This window comes from Talpa occidentalis, unplaced genomic scaffold (genome assembly GCF_014898055.3).
Source record: "Talpa occidentalis isolate TD23 unplaced genomic scaffold, MPIMG_talOcc4v2.1 talOcc4.11, whole genome shotgun sequence".
Lineage (NCBI taxonomy): Eukaryota > Metazoa > Chordata > Mammalia > Eulipotyphla > Talpidae > Talpa > Talpa occidentalis.
Genome location: NW_023601104.1, coordinates 13443406 through 13461242, shown reverse-complemented (window position 1 = coordinate 13461242; position 17837 = coordinate 13443406). Strand labels below are relative to the sequence as shown.

The 17837-nt window shown below is 37.3% G+C and overlaps 1 protein-coding gene and 1 non-coding gene across 4 annotated transcripts in view; both read right to left on the bottom strand.

The window, feature by feature from the left end:
- Positions 1-17837, bottom strand: part of GOLM2 (golgi membrane protein 2) — a 92447-nt gene that overhangs the window by 60040 nt on the left and 14570 nt on the right. For all 3 annotated transcript variants that reach the window (XM_037502385.2, XM_037502383.2, XM_037502386.2), the window contains exons 2-3: positions 5043-5097; positions 99-201 (exon numbers count right to left, since the gene is read on the bottom strand). In XM_037502385.2, coding sequence (XP_037358282.1) covers positions 99-201; positions 5043-5097 — 158 coding nt within the window. The remainder of the gene's footprint in view (positions 1-98; positions 202-5042; positions 5098-17837) is intronic.
- LOC119239674 (small nucleolar RNA U13) lies at positions 7976-8081 on the bottom strand. The gene has a single exon (XR_005123951.1). It is a non-coding gene; the product is annotated as a small nucleolar RNA U13 (small nucleolar RNA).

The following is a 17837-nucleotide window of genomic DNA, read 5'->3' as shown; positions in this document are numbered from 1 at the left end:
GAGAAGAACAACAGACGTCAGAAAGGAAGAAATGAATTGTCCAAATGTTGGACAAATATTCCAGAGTTATAAATATCTGTTGCCATGTAGCATCTTACCTCTCATATTCTAACCTCTTCACAAGGTAAGTATTATTTTTCCTATAGTCCTGAAGCTGGTCTTCTTGTCGAAGAAACTCCTGACGAAGCTCAGCAAGTTGCTCTATTCAACAAGAAACAAAGGAATATAGTTTACTCTAATGCTTCCTATTTGGAGGTTATGGAATCTTTTTTAATTATATTTACTTTTTAATTTCTTTACTCATACTGTTAATCAGTTAAATTCTATAACTAATATCACATTTGATTGTTTTTTATAACACATTCTTGGGCAATAAAATTAATTTTGAAAACATTAATCAGAAATATAAAAGATTGCACATCTTTTCACCTACTGGAGACAGTACAAAAAAACTATCTCTTTAAACCTATCTAACTTTATGTAAGTAGGGAAAAAAATCATACTTTTTAGGTATGTTGGCTATGGACACAGAATTCAAGGTTTCCTTTTCATTTTATTTTTTTAAAATTTTAAACTTGATAATCTTTATTTATGCATACAAGAGCAGGGGTGTAGGGGTGTAGGCCAGAGGTGTGGGGAGTGCGGGGAGGGTTTTCACCAGAGACAGAGAGGGGAGCAGAACAGGCAAACTGACTGAAATACACTCTGAAGGGAGCAGTGGGAGAGACAGGAGAGGTCTGCTGTGCCATGTGGGCTAGCTTCCTGGTTGGATAGCTTCATAGTGCTGAGACTTTTTTCCTTTTTAAAATTTATTTATTTATGCATATAAGAACTGGAGTACAGGCTAAAGGTGCAGGCGGTGAGAGGATTCACCAGAGAATTAACCCCTTATGTTACCAGGGAGGCCCACCTTTTCATTTTAGATCGTGTTTGACTCTGAATTTAGATGCCAATCACTTTAAATATCATTTGTACTACTTCTACTGATGCTAAGCTTACTTATACTATAATTCAGTTTTCAGAGCTCATAATTTCTGGACTAGGGATAAAAATTTTATTAATTGTTATGAAAAACATGAAAGTCCAAGCTGGATAGTAAATTAAAAGCTGGGCCAGCTGCTCATTTGTGAACTTTTATCCATGATCATTGGCCCTCATTTTCTAAGTCTCTCCCTCAGTATCTGACTACAAATAAAAAAAATGCCCAGAGAAGAGTAAATGCCAGTTTTTTGTTAATTAAAAAATTAGCTAACAGCATTAGCAGTTAAATAAAAGTAGTAGTTAAGAAAGTCCTAATTTTTATAAATGGGAACAGAAGTTTACAGCAGGGTCTAAGAATACTAAAACATATCTAACCATAATATATCAATATTATAACTATACATAATATCTACTTTCATGAAAGACTTACAGAATTAGTTTTATTAGTTTTACTTTATTTATTTTTTAAAAAGATTTATTGTTATTTATTTATACAAACATTGGGTAAGTCAGACGCGCAGGAGGGTGAGAGAATTCACCAGAGCCAGAGTGGGGAGCAGAGCAGGCAGAAGGACCGAAGTACACTGCTGAGGGGAGCAGCGGGCGGCAGGAGAGGTCTGCGTGCCATGTGGGACCTTCCTCCGGTGGCCAGGGAGCAGCTGGGGATCGAACCGGCGCCGCAGAGGCTGCGGGCAGCTTCGCAAGCCAGCGCTCAACCGCTGTGCCACCGGGGAGGCTTACTAGTTTTACTTTAAAGGCATTCCAAAACTTTAGAATAAATGTTTAAAAAATAGAGGTATCCATATATTTATAATATAATTGTATCCATGTAAAATTTCTATCAGTAATTGTGCTTAGTGGCAGGATTCTGAGCACATTCTTAATTTCTCTATAAATTTTATTATGGAATCATAAATAACAATGACAATAAATAAAAATTTTTATATCAGGGGGCCTCCCTGGTGGCACAAGGGCTTAAGCACTGCACTGTTTTGTTTTGTTTTGTTTTTTAAATTAAGGATATTATAAAAGCCAATACAGAGCAAAGCAAATTATTCTGATTAACTATACAGTCTCTAATATTTGAATAGATTTCACAGAGGATGCAGAGCAGTGTTTTGCTATCCTTTAATAAGAGTTCTAAGACTAATTTATCATTTTAACAAAAAGAAAGCTAATTTTTAGTTTTTTAAAAAGTTTTATTTATTGAGGTGACATTGTTTTACAACACAGTATATGCCTTCAGGTAAAAGGTGTACACCTCTACAGTTGCATGCTATTTCACCAAAGAACATTTAATATCTAAGTTGTTAGCAACTTTCAAGTATCATGCAGTATTGGTAATTGTAATCACCACACTGTTTATTAAATCCCCCAAATACAGTCATTTTAACATTCCCTTACCCCACCCAGCCCCATACTATCTATGAGTTCAGTCAAGACACATTTTAAATTTCTCTTTTCACTCTTTTAATTCTCCAGTATGTAAACATGACTGATCTTCATAGTTTTTCACCTATTACTCCACCTCGGATAAAAGTAACAAATCTGAAGGCAGGAAGCCCTGAATAACACATTCACCGTGCAGCTGATCTCTGGCCCATGTCCTAAAACACAGAGCTAGAGGTAGCAGGAGCTCTGGCCCAAGTGTGGATGTTGATTTTATAAGCTATGGACATTAATTTTACTTGTAGCTAAAGAATGGAATTAGTACAGTTAATCTGTGCTCAGGCAGAAAAGGTTCTAGAACTGAAAAGTTACTCTCATTAAAAACAAATATAAGTGGGCCTCCCCGGTGGCACAGTGGTTAAGCGCTGGGTTGATCGCTGGATTGCGAAGCTACCCGCAGCCTCTGCAGCTCCGGTTCGATCCCTGGCTGCTCCCCGGCCACCGGAGGAGGGTCCCACATGGCGCGCAGACCTCTCCTGTCGCCCGCTGCTCCCCTCAGCAGTGTACTTCGGTCCTTCTGCCTGCTCTGCTCCCCGCTCTGGCTCTGGTGAATTCTCTCACCCTCCCGCGCTTCTGACTGTACACAGTGCTTATATAAATAAATAAAAATAAATCTTTAAAAAAAGACAAAAAGAAAAAACAAATATAAGAAAACCAAAAATAAACAAAACCCAGCACCACTTAACATAGCAGCTACTAAGGAATGGACCTCAATTGGTGATCTTTAGAACTCTTTCTGATTTCTTTTTCCGACACAATAAAATAACCTAATTAACTACGTTTACCTTCAAAATGAACCTGAGGTTTAGTATGGTTTCAACATTTGGGATGGCTTCTCTGCCACCCCACAAAACTTCTCACTAACAGTATTTTAAATTCCTTTTTCAGGAAATAAAGTTTTCATTTCTAAGTGGAGAAAAAAGGCTTAAAATACAATTGATAAAGGAATACAAAACATCAGTATGAGTTTCAGTCCATGTAAAACATCAGATTCTTTTCTGTTTGAACACAGGGAAAGGATTCTAAAGTAGAGAGCTAATCAGTACTTTGAGTGAGTCACAAGACTCGAAAAGGGGGTTAAAAACAAGACCAGAAAACAAAAGGAAACACAAAATTTCCTATATTGCAGTTTACTTTCCACTGAACACAAAGATATCCCATATCTAGAGTGGTTCTTCTAGGCCACCACAGCAGGATTCTTAGAGTAACTTGAGATCAGATTGTGCAGGATGGTTTATCTCCCAACAGTAGACACTGGGGAATGTTATAGAGATATGGTACACTCCCCCAATTTAATTTCAAATGAGGTTAAGTATTTACTTCTTGAAAATTCTGATTTCAAATTTTCTTGTAGTAATATGAATAAGAATAAAGTAAGCTATTAAAAATAAATCAGTGTATCCTAGAATCTTAATCTATTAACTTAGGGGACTAAAACCAACTCTTTTTTTACACATATATTTTATTTTATGTATTTTTTACATTATTTTTCATTTTTGCACAATGTATGCATTTTCATCTTGGTTATATTCCCCAGACAATTGCACCCCCCCCTAATTTTGACCCCAATCCTTCCTCTCCCCATCCTTCCCCACCCCCCCGTAGTGTGCCTCTGGTTTATAGTTGCTTGTTGATTTTGATTTTTTCTTTATTATAGTTATTCTTTTTCCTGGTCCCTTATTTAGGTTTTCTAAATTCCTGCTATGAATGAGACCATCTGGTATTTTTCTTTTTCTTTCTGGCTTATTTCGCTGAGCATGATCCCTTCCAGCTCCATCCATGTTGCTGCAAATTGCATGAGTTTATCTTTTTTGATTGCTGAGTAATATTCCATGGTGTATATGTACCATCTTCTTGATCCAGTCATCTATTTTTGGGCATTTGGGTTGTTTCCAAAGCTTAGCTATTGTAAATAGTGCTGCTATAAACATAGGGGTGCAGGTGCCCTTTTGAATTAATGTTTCTGTGTCATTTGGGTATATACCTAGGAGCGGAACTGCTGGATCATATAGAAGCCCTATCTTTTGTAGGTTGAGGAATCTCCACACAGCTTTCCATAGTGGTTGGACCAGTTTGCACTCCCACTAGCAGTGCAGGAAGAGTTTCTTTTTCTCCACATCCTCACCAACACTTGTTGCTAGTTTTTTCATATGTGCCATTCTCACTAGTGTAAGATGGTATCTCACTGTAGTTTTGATTTGCATTTCCCTGATGATAAGGGATGTTGAACATTTTTTCATATGCCTGTTGGCCATTTGCATTTCCTCCTTGGAGAAGTTTCTTTTTAGCTCCTCTGCCCATTTTTTGACTGGATTATTTTCTTTGTTTTTGTTGACTCTCATCAGCTTTTTGTAGATTTTTGTGATCAGTCCTTTATCATTAGTGTTGTGTGCAAAAATTTTCTCCCAGTCATAAAAACCAACTCTTAATCATTATATATACAAGAAAATATTAACTACCACAAAGTAATTAATTAAAACACTTAAGGATAAATGTTTTGCAATCAGACAAGTTTTGTTCAGAAAATTTTATTTAGCTCTAAGTATTTCTTAATTCCTGAGGATTTTTGACATTAGTGACCTTTATCTTTAAGCTGTAATTAAGTTTCTTACCTTTTAAATGATGTATGTCTGCCATCTGATATGATATGTTGTTCTGTAGTTTAACCTAAAAAAAATTAAGTTTTCATTTTACTAAAGAATACGTAGTTTTGTTCACACTTTTTTTTTTGCTTATATTCACTTTTAACTTGATCATAAACACAAAAGAAAAAACTTTAATTATTTATGTATACCCCACCTCTTTTCAAAAGGAATTACAGAAATTCTGGGGTTATATCACTCACTTTAAACTTGCACAAAAATGATAACAACTTACAAAAGCCTTAGAGTTTCAGCTGAATATTGCTCAATGCTTTCCCAAAACCTTACAAGAGGCAATCTCATCTCATATTTAAAAAAGAACTGTTTGATTTAATTAATGTCAAATCAAAAATAATCAATGCTTATCAAGCACCCTTAGCATGACAGATACTACACAGGAGTCATTGCTATGGTCACCATCCTCCTATGAGTTAATATACCAAAAACACTAGAGACTTAAAATTGTACCAAAATATGACTCAAATTAAGGCTTGCCAGTTAATTTTAAAATGAAAACAAATCTCTGGATGAACTGGCTCATGCACAATGAAACACTGTGACACAATTCTTGCTTAAAAAGGTTTTACTTAATTGTAAAAGCAACTACAATATCACTGTAAATGAGTTCTCTTGTCAACTTCAAGAGTAACTTTACTTTGAAAGGCGTAGTCAGATTCATTCTGCTCAGAAACCATGAATGGCAAAATAATTATATTAAACACTACTTCAATCTCTAAAGAACACTTTTAAATTTTTATATTGAATTAAGTATAGATTCACAGGAAATTATAAGGATAGCACCAGGAAATTCCCTTGGGTCTTTTATACAATTTCCCCTAGTGGGTACATCTTAAATAACTATAGTACAGCATCAAAACCAAGAAACCAACATTGCTACAATGTATGTGTATAAGTCTAAGTCATTTTGTCATATCTACAGAATGATGTAACCACCATCAAAATCAAGATACAGAACTATTCCTTTCTTATAAAGATCTCCCTTTACCCCACTGTTTCTAAACCCTGGCAATCACTAATTTGTTCTCTATCTCTGCAATTTTGCCATTTCAAGAATGTAATATAACTGGAGTCATATAACATAAGACCTTTTGAATTTTTTTTACTTAGCATAATACATAATTGCTCCATATATCAACAATTTATTCCATTTTTTGTTTGAGTAATATTCCATGATATGAATGTCCTTGATTTGCCAGAACATTCAACTACTGTAAAACATTCTGGTGGTTTCTGGTTTTGGTCTATTCTCAATAAAGCTGCTATGAAAAATTGTGTACAGTTTTTGTTGTGAACATTAGTTTTTATTTCTCTGGGATAAATGCCCAGAAATAAAATTGCTGGGTTGTATGGTAAGTGATTAGTTTTTAAAGAAATGGTCACACTGTTTTCCAAAATGGCCATGTCATTTTCAGTTAAGATTTTTAATAACTTGCTGTGTCAAGTTAAGTTCTGGATGGGAGAGTATAAAACAATTAGTTCTTCACAGCAGTCTCAAGAACTCAGCAGGCAAGGTATCATCTAAAGTAGCATAACTACTGTAGAAATCCAGTACCAGGTAGGGTCATTGAACTAGCCAACTTTATTTTATTTATTTTTTTTAAATTTTTTTTTTATATAGAGGCATGTTTTGTTTTTTTTACTTTATTTATTTGTTTGTTCGTTTTGTTTATACATGCACTGGGTACAGTCAGAAGCGCGGGAGGGTGAGAGAATTCACCAGAGCCAGAGCGGGGAGCAGAGCAGGCAGAAGGACCGAAGTACACTGCTGAGGGGAGCAGCGGGCGGCAGGAGAGGTCTGCGCGCCATGTGGGACCCTCCTCCGGTGGCCGGGGAGCAGCCGGGAATCGAACTGGCGCTGCAGAGGCCGCGGGCAGCCTCGCAACCCAGCACTCAACCGCTGCGCCACCGGGGAGGCCCGAACTAGCCAACTTTAAATAGGTAGCAAAACCATTTTGGATAAAGAAAATGGCATAAAAAAAAGGCACAGAAGGGCATCCCCAGTGGCGCAGTGGGTTGAGCGCAGCACTTTGAAGCTGTCCACAGCATCTGCAGCGCAGGTTCAATTCCCAGCCAGGCAGGGAGACACCCACATGGCGCCGCAGGCCTCTCTTGTCTCACCCGCAGCTCCTCTCAGCAGTGTTTTTAGTCCGTCTGCCTGTTCTGCTCCCCACTCTGTCTCAGGTGAATCCTCTCACCCTCCTGCACCTCTGGCCTGTACCCCAGTTCTTGTATGCATAAATAAATCTTTAAAAAATGTGAAATTCAAATTTCAGAGCCTAAAAATAAAGTTTTATGAGAAAACATTTATACTGATTCCATTACATATGGTCTATGACTCTTTTGGAGCTACAAGGATTGTGAATAACAAAGACTATATGGCCTGCAAAAAGCCTATTGTATTTACTATCTGGTCCTAATAGAAAAAATTTGCCAACCCCTGATCTAAACTAATAGAATAAGAACAGAGAGATAAATATATGTGAGAGAGATTATGGGGGACAGTAAGTAGTCATGCTGACTGATTAACAAGAATAAAGAAGAAACATCAAGAATGATGTTTCTAAAGTAGGGGGACTGGATGAGTAAGACTGCAAAAATACTCCATAATAAGGAAACACAGGAAAAACAGATTTGAGTAGGATGAAGAAGCAGGGGAATTATTTTCTCAGAATGGACCTGTAGAATTTAAGGTACTTTTTCTTAAGAGATCTTCAGTAGGCAGTGGCTATAGCTTGGACCATTAGAATACAAATGGTGATTTAAGTTCCAGGAAGGAGATCATTAATGTAAAACTGCAGAAGCAGCAGAAATAAGTGATACCAATAACTTATGTGATCAACTGACCACTAAGAATTTATTTCTAATAACCTTTATTTTCCTCACATCAGAAAGGTAATGTGTGGGCATTGTGCAATGCTTAAGGTTGATACATCTCACACAATGGCATGAAGAATACCCAATCATCATGCTTATGAACTGGAAAAGGATCTCTAACAAATTCTAATTAGCCTATGCTTATTTTCTTTACCCTCTCCTTTATTTCCATGATTCAATTTTTTTTTTTTTTTTTGGTTCTTTTTGCCTCTCTAAAGAACATAGCCATCCTTTATTCTTGTTTTCAAATTTACATTACTTTGCTCTTAAAAATCCACTCTTATGATGCTATTCCAGCTTTTCTGTATTCTTCATTTTAAACTTCAGAACCCAAGAATTGGATTTTAAACCCAAGAACTGCTATTCTTGGGCTATTCCCTGGTGGCTCAGGGGTTAAAGTTTCAGTGCTATCAAAGGTATGGCCAGGCCCAGTCACTGCAGCAAGAGTTAGATCCCTGCCCAGGCAGCCAACCCACATGGCACAGCAGACATTCTCATGTCTACCCTGCTGTTCCCCTCAGCAATGTATTCCAATTGAACCGCCTGTTCTGCTCACCACTCTGTCTCTGGTGAATCCTCTCACCTCCCTCCCCCCACCTCTGACCTGCACCCTGGTTCTTCTATGCATAAACAAATCTTTTTTAAAAAATAAAGAATAGGGCCTCCCCTAGTGGCGCAGCGGTTGAGCGCTGGGCTGCGAAGCTGCGCACAGCCTCTGCAGTGCCTGTTTGATCCCCGGTCACCAGGAGGGTCCCACATGTAGTGACAGACCTCTCCTGCTGCCCGCTGCTCCCCTCGGCAGTGTATTTTGGCAGTGTATTTTGTCATTCTGCCTGTTCTGTTCCCCGCTCTGGCTCTGGTGAATTCTCTCACCCTTCTGCGCTTCTGACTGTACCCAGTGCTTGTATCAATAAAATAAATAAATAAAATCTTGAGGAAAAAAAGCTTTAAAAATAAAAAAAATAAAGAATAGCAATTTCTTCTTTTTTAAAAGATTTTATTTATGCATAGAAGAACTGGCCAAAGGTGCAAGGGGTGTGTGTGTGGGGGTGGAGGGGGGTTGGATTCACCAGAGACAGAGTGGGGAGCAGAACAGGCAAATCTACTGAAATACACTGTCAAGGGGAGCAGCAGGGTAGACGAGAGTGTCATGTGGGTTTAGCTGCCTGTCCAGGGCTCAAATTCAGGCTGCGGCAAAGATAGCCTGGCAGCGCTAAGATTTAACCCCTAGGTTATCAGGGAGGCCCAGAAATTGCTATTCTTGAAAACTAGGCCTGGACTAACTCTTCTTATATCCTTATATACTTTACAAAAAAAATTTAATGGTAGAGAAGAAATTCAACCTATAGACTACAAAAATAAAGGATCATATGAACAGTACAGCTTTATTCTTATCACTCTAATTTTCTTTTCAATCTTTTTTATTGGGAATTGGAAATGTTGATCCCAATATAGACTTCATATTTCAATAAATGCTCTGGAACTATTTATTTTACATGACATTAAAGAAAAAAATCATAGTTTATCTAAATAAAAGTCTTTCCTTAATCCAAGTATAACGAATTTGTTTCTGACCCCATTCCTTTGCCACATAAGGATTTTTCAGTTAAATTTTCAGACCCCTTGTATGAAATATTGTTTCTTTGACATCTCATGTTCTCTCTCATTTATTCTGTCAATCTCTCCAGAAGGATTCTCACAAAAGTCTTACATTCAGTGTTTGATATGATCAAGTACTAGTTTCTCTTACTTCCTATTAACATTAGTTTAACATTAATGCTAGTTACCTCACTTTCCATGTGCCTTTGAACAGAGGTACAAAGGATTTGCTCAGAGTCCAACTGGCAGATCATTAAACCCGGGGGTTGTCTTTTCTCTACAGTAATTTTATTATATTGTTCACTTTTAAAATGTATATGCCTGCTACTAAATTTGCTACTCATTTTTTTTGACACTACAATATTATAAGCATCTGATCCCTCCTCTCCATATTATACCTCCCAAATGTATACTCCCAAAATTCTTATCTAGCTTCTAAAACAGTTTAACAAAGAATTTTTCTAACATTCAATGTTGTCATTTTAAGAAAATCTGATTGTATTTTTATCTACCATGATAATTCCTTTTATTCTTACACAATCTAAGAATGTAAGGCAATGACTTAATTTGGGCTTTGATTTTATGTTTTCTACCATCTTGGGTGTATTTATAATGATTTCTCCCATTTGGTTTCTGACTTTTAATATTTGTTCCAATTTCTTTATCTTTGTACTTCTTTCATTAATCATTTCTGCACATAGATTAGACTCTTTAACTCTTCAACTCTTCTGGCTTTAACCATTGCTCTAAGAGCCCTTACTTCTAATATCATCTCATCACCTTTAAGAGGATGCTGGGCTACCCTCATGATTATTCCTTTCATAATATTAATTTCTTCTGTTGCAACAAGAATTTGTTTATCTTCCAAATGACTCTGCCACAACTTCCCAGGTGTTGAGAAATTAGTCTTACTACTGCAAGACTGGAAAAAAGAGATTTCATTTTAATACATGTGCTCTGGGAACTGGCAATGATATCAGAATACTTTGTTTTTCTTCCACAGGTAATATAAACTCTAAGAAGCATTAAACCCTTATTTTATAAAAAGATTCTTGGAGGGGGGCCTTCCTGGTAGCACAAGGGATTAAGTATCATCACTATGAAGCTGTCCCCAATTACTGCAGCACTAGTTCGATCCCCACCCAGGCAGGTGGCCCACATGGCGCAGCAGACCTCTCCTGTCTCGCCTCTGCTCCCCTCAGCAGTGCCTTTCAGTCAATCCGCATGTTCTGCTCCCCACTCTGTCTCTGGTGAATCCTCTTACCCTCTGCACCTCTGGCCTGTACCCCAGTTCTTGTATGCATAAATAAATAAATCTTTAAAAAAAAAATAAAGTACATTCACAATTCATAATCTATTAAAAAAAAAAGATTCTTGGGCCTCCCTGGTGGTACAAAGGACTAAGTCTCAGCACTATGAAGCTATCAGCAGCCACTGCAGCACAAGTTCCATTTCCAGTCAGGGAGCTAACCCACATGGCACAGCAGACCTCTCCTGTCTTGCCCACTGCTCCCCTCAGCAGTATATTTCAGTCAATCTGCCTGTTCCACTCCCCACTCTGTCTCTGGTGAATTCTCACCTCCCCCACCTCTGTCCTACACTGCAGCTCCTGTAAGCATAAATAAATAAAATAAATCTTAAAAAAAACACAACAGATTCTCATTGTCTGGCTTCATAGGTCCCTTTTGGTTAATTTTAGACTTTTCCCCAAAATATCATTATTCACAATATGCAAGAAAGACACCAAATAATTATTTCCTCTCTAAATTTCTTTGGGGATGTGTGTAGATAGAAAGACAAACAGACACACAAATACAACTTCATCCCCTTGTGTAATTTACATCTATGGTCAGATAGACCCCAATAGAGATTCCAATATATCCTTCAAAAACCCATAATCTTCAAAATGCCTTGTCTGGCTTGAGTCTATTGGGAAGAATCTCATATTAGTTCTCTTAAAAACAAAACATTGTCCAAAAACAGATGACTGGATCAAGAAGATGTGGTATATATACACACAATGGAATACTATTCAGCAATCACAAAAGATAAATTCATGCCATTTGTAGCAACTCAATGGAGCTGGAAGGTTTTATGAGCAGTGAAGTAAGTCAGAAGGAAAAAGAAAAACACTGGGTAGTTTCATTTACAGGAGGAATACAAAGGAACCAAACAATACAGAGGAACCAAACAAGGGATCAGGAAAAAAAAAAATAAAAAAAATAAAAACAAAACTAGGAGGCAAAAGATAAATGGGAGACATTCAGCAGGCGAGGGGGAAGGAAGAGGGATCAGAACAGGGGTGGGAAGAGCACAAGAGACTATGGTGATGGTTCACGGGTGATTTGGTGGTGGGAATTCATAAAGATTACACCTGAGAGGAACAACAATGTAAAAAACACATATATAAATTAAAAAAAACACATTATTTTATCACATAAGGTTCTACTTTTAATAAGAATGTCATCTTGTTTCCTTTCTACCCCCTGAGTTTATCAGAAATGAAAATCCCATGAGAACAGGTATTGTGTCTCACTCTATATGTCCATCATCTGGCATACTGCCTGATACTGATAAACAGCCAATAAATGTTTCATAAATAAATTCCTGGGCTTTTATGTTCCCTACTTTTTGAATGACATGCTGTTTTATCTTAACTGTACTTTATCCATTTTTATATATAATTCTAATTATCTTTCAAGACTTCTGAAATCCCTTATTTATTTCCTCTTGTTATCTACTTCTTTGCATTAAGCTTTACTTTACCTCTCCCCTTTTGCAATACTTGGGGATTTGGAGTCCCATAATAAATCTATCCTTAAGCTCTCTTCGGCCTTTTCCATGTTAGTCTCTTAAAATGTGTTTACTATCCTTCCAAGGCATATGTTATCTCTTTTTTTTTCTTCAGTGAAATGTAACTTCTCCTGATAATTGCTTTATAGCTTTTTGCTAATACGCAGTTATTGCATATATTTCCCTCTAATCTTTCCTCAATACTTAAAACTTAATCTTTATTTTTCTACCACCTCTTTCTGAAGCTCTTTTAATGCTTTCCCCATCCCACATGGCTACTCTGAATTCATTCTGGTAGCTGTCACCAGCTCAGTTCTCTGCTTCTCTTTTCATTCTGGGACCTTGAAATTGGCTCAGCTGTCCATGCTTCACTTTCATTATGACCTGGGCAATCAGCACAACTATGACCATTGATCCCAAAGGTTATATACAATTCACTTTTTACTGATGTCATTTCTGGCTTCTTTTCCTGCAACATCAGAAACATTTTTTTCTGTTTATATCTCATTTTCAGTTGATTTCTAGAGAAAATTCTGTCTCCTATAACCTAACTATCAAAACCAGCTGAGGCTCAGAATCACCTGGGAGCTTTAAAAAAATACATATTCTTGCCTCTCACCCCACTTCAGTATGATATAGTGGTCTGGAAATGGGTTCAGGAATCTTTTTTAAAAAAGCTTAAGTGATTCTCATAAATAGACAAGTTTAGCGACTACTTACCTAAAATATATCTTGGGCTAGATGAAAATGGAGTATCACTGATAATAACTAATGGTTATTAAATGCTTATTTTGTGCCAGATCTTACGCTGTGCTTTATAAATACTACCACGTTTAATCCTCACAACCACCCTATGAACTAAGCACAATTATTTTCTCTATCTCACAGATGAGGAAATTATGCCCTAGATCACTAAGATATAGTCTGGATTCTCTCAAGCAGTCCCAGACCAGACTATGTGCTCATGACTATTGTGCATATAATAGATTAGGTAGGTGGTTAACGATTTTTCTTATTACTTTTACACTACACACATATTACTCAGTCAACATTCCAAATACATCTACAACTTTTATGTTATCTGCTAAATTATTAGTCTCTCTTGAAGCAAGTTTTGATTTAAGTTACACCAGATACATTTTAAGAGAATAAGCAAGGTCTTTGGTCCTGATTGGCTATAATGAACCACCAAGAGTTTTTCATTCATTCACTCATTCATTTTTATTTTATCAGTCATTTAGAAAGGACTTATTAAGTATCTACTACATGCTCAGAATGGGGACACAAACTATCTGGTTTTGATCTGTTAAGAAGAATCACAAAAAATAACTATAGAGTTTGTTTTTTCATTCATTTTGTCAACCAGTTTAAAAAGGAAGCATTTATTAAGCACCTATTAAGTGAAAGATGCCGTTGATGGCTAAAAAATATACAATATTCAATAAACAAGAGGGAGATCTAGGTAAAGGATACACATTTTGGAATCATCACGATAATTGAAGTTTTCTGACTGAATATGATTACTTAGGAAAAGAGTAGATTAAGGAGAGGATCTCAGATAGAAAACTATGAAGAATATTAAATACTTAAAATCAGAATCAAAATTTATTTTTTTAGGTCAGAATCAAAATTCAAATTGATTCTACAGTAGCAGGATGTTAACTTTTATAGATAAAAATGTCATTACATTCACCGTTCCTCTTCTTTCCAACATGCCTATGCATTCCACTGGAAAAAGAATCAGAAAAGAAGAATTTGAAGGAATGAATGGCTAGTGAAGTAGAAGGAAAGCTAGATTTTCTGAAAGTCAAGATGAAGAAAGTATTAGAGAAGACATTCTTTTTCAGCCAGGAGCTAGGGATCACGGGGGAAAAGGGTTTTGCCCAATGGGTCAAGTTTCAGTTTTGCAAGATGAAAAAGTTCTAGAGATCTGTTGTACAATATGCATATTGCTAATACTATTGTGTACATAAAAATGGTTAAGATGGTAAATTTTATATGGTTGTTTTTTACCACAACATTAAAAAAATTCTTTTTCAGACATCAAGTCCTAATTTTCAATTTGGAAAATAATGGAGACTATGCTGTTAACTCATATAAATCCCTGATTAGATTCATTCCTGTCACCATGACATGAAGAGTAAATATTTTGTATTTGGGGGAGAAACACCATTAAAATAAGTAAAACCTGTTAATAAACTTGTCCCACACTAAGATATAAAATAGTATACTTTCTTTCTCCACTTAAGGCAACAGATATAAGACAGTAGTAAAGGGCCTCCCTATTGGCGCTGGGGTTAAAGTCTCAGCACTATCAAGTAATAACCAGCCACTGTGGCCTGACCTCTATCCCTGCCCAGGAAGCTAACCCACATGACTCAGCAGACCTCTCCTCTGCCTGTTCTGCTCCCCTTAACAGTGTATCTCAGTAGATCTGCCTGTTCTGCTCCCCACTCTGTCTCTGGTAAATCCTCTCACCTTCCCCATCTCTTGCTTACACCTCAGTTCTTATATCCATAAATAAATAAAATAAATCTTTTAAAAAAATGACAGCAATAGAATATGTATAGATACAAAATTACTCTGCAGAATTTGGTATGCAAAGTTCATATCCATACACTTCAGTCGTATGTCATTTCAAAGTTTTTTCTATGTCTTTTTAATTGGCTACCGAGTGACTATTTTTTCATATGTGATATTTTAATTGTTTTTCTCTGGATCTTTCTTAAACTTATGTAATCAATATTGCAGGAAGTGTTGGGAATAAGGAAAGACTATGATTATGTACTATCATATGTTTCAAAGAAAAGATATATTCTATGTATGCCAGAAAAATGAGTTGACAGTGGATCATTTTACATTACAGACTATTTTCAACATGTCTTCCAGAAAAGCAGCATAATCAGATATGTGGATAATATCTGTGGTACCTCCAAGCACGTATTTATGCATGCTTTGGTTCAAGAGCCAGTGCAAACTGTTGAATCAATCATCAAATATTTACTGAGTTCATAGGGCAGAATGCCAAACATCTAAGTGTTTATGACGTTTAGGCTAGATTTTTATAGTCAAGAAATTCACAATATGAAGTTGGATGACATTTAAGTTGGAAAAACAGATGCAATATAAATGTGCGGATACAGTCGCTTACTCAACAATTATTGGTTAACTGTTTGAATCAAGTACACAAAATATATGCAGATTGAGATATCGACTCTTAACTGAATGGGCTCAAACATTTATAAAAGTTATGACAGGAGAGGCCTCCCTGGTGGCACAGGGGTTAAAGACACAGTGCTATCAAGCTATCACCAGCCATTGCAGCACAGCCAGGGAGCTAACCCACATGTCACAGCAGATCTTTTCTATCTCACCCACTGCTCCCCTCAGCAGTATATTTTAGTAGATCTGCCTGTTCTGCTCCCCACTCTCTGGTGAATCCTCTCAATCCCGCACCTCTGGCTTACACCCCAGTTTTCGTATGCATAAATAAATTTTTTTAAAGTTATGACAGGAGTTGCAGGAATACAAAGATGAATATAAACCTATATCCCTGCCTGGCTCACAAACAAGTTATAAACAATTTAAATGACAGCACAATAGCCAGCTTTGTCTTCCTCTCTGGAGCTACTCTTTCTTGAGTCATTTAAAACTGCTTCTCTTCTACCATATGCTTAAATGCTGGAGGCTCTGTCTTATGTACTTATCTTACTCTACAATTTAGGTCATTCTTAGAACTTCAAGAACCCAAAATAAATGATACCATTAAATGTGTTCCTGATCTATCCTTTCTACATATTTCCAGAAGTGTATTTCCAGATGACTATTTGATATTTCACAGATTTCTCAAACTCAACTTTATGTAAAACCGTACTGTTCGACAACTAATTTCTAATTTAAGGTTCCTATCTCAGGTCATACCACCACCATCACCACCAACTGGGTTATACCAACTATTATTATCAAGGGATTCGTCTTTGACTCACTGTCAACACATCAAATATATTACAAAATCTTAATTCCATTTCTGTACCTTAATGATCCAGTGTTTCTCCATGAAGGAGCTACTACTGACTTTGAGTAGGACAACTCTTCATTGTTGGGGCCCTCTCCAGAAATATTGAACATTCGGCATTCTTGGCTCCAAACCGAAGTGCCTCCTAAGGCTTGTACTGCCTCGGTTAAGAACTACATTGTGCTTCACTGAAGACTCTATTATCCCTCATTTGTACTAATAGTTAAATAAAACCTGAACATTAGGCCTTCCTCGTGGCCCAAGGGATTAAGCACAGCACTATTAAGCAATCCACAGCCTCTGCAGCACAAGTTTGATCCCTGGCCGGCCAGGGAGCAACCCACATGGTGCAGTAGACCGGACTCGCCCACTGCTCCCCTCAGCACTGTCAATCTGCCTGTTCTGTTCCCTGCTCTGTCTCTGGTGGATCCTTTCACCCCCTGCATCTCTGGCCTATACCCAGCTCTTGTATGCATAAATAATTCTTTGGGGAAAAAAAAACCCTAAAAATTATTTTCTCTACAGCTAGTTTTTCTTCTCTCTAATCCTCTCTTCTATAGCCAGAGTAGCGTTTTTAAGATTAATTCGCTCAGGGCCTCCCTGGTGGTGCAGGCGGTAGAGCACGGCACTGTGAAGCTGTTCACAGCCTCTGCAGTGCTGGTTCATCCCCGCAGGTCATGGGGATGCCCAAATGGCAAGCAGACCTCTCCTGTCTCGCCTGCTGCTCCCCTCAGCAGTGTATTTCGGGCAGTCTGCCTGTTTTGTTACCCACTGTGTTTCTGGTGAATCCTCTCACCCTCCCGCACATATGGCCTGTACCCTAGTTCTTGTATAAATAAATAAATAAATGAATCTTTAAAAAAAAGATTAATTCGCTCAAATAACTCCTACTTAAAACCATTTAATGCTTCTAGGGCCTCCCTAGTGGCTCAGGGGTTAAGCACCACATTGTGAAGCAATCTGCAGCCTCTGCAGCACGAGTTCAATCCCTGGCTGGCCAGGGAGCAACCCACACGGCACAGCAGACCTTTCCTTTCTTGCCCGCTGCTCCCTTCAGCAGTGTATTTCGGTCAGTCTGCCTGTTCTGTTCCCCACTCTGTCTCTGGTGAAATCTTCTTACCCCCCTCACCTTCGGCCTGGACCCCAGCTTATATGCATAAATAAATAGATCTTTAAAAAAAAACCTTTTAATGCTTCTAATCTTAAGAGAAAGTATTTAGTCTTTCATATTAAGTATAATGTTGGCTGTGGGGTTTTAAAAAGATACCTCTTATGAATTTGAGGAAGTTTCCTTTGATTCCTGTTTTGTAAGTGATTTTTGTCAAAAGTTTTATCTACAGATTTCCATTCTAACCGCTTTTATTTAACACTGTAGTGAAAGTGCTAGCCAGTACAATAGGGAAAAAATAAAAGCATCTAATTGGAAAAGAGGGGGAAACTTGTCTTTGTTTGCAGATGAAACA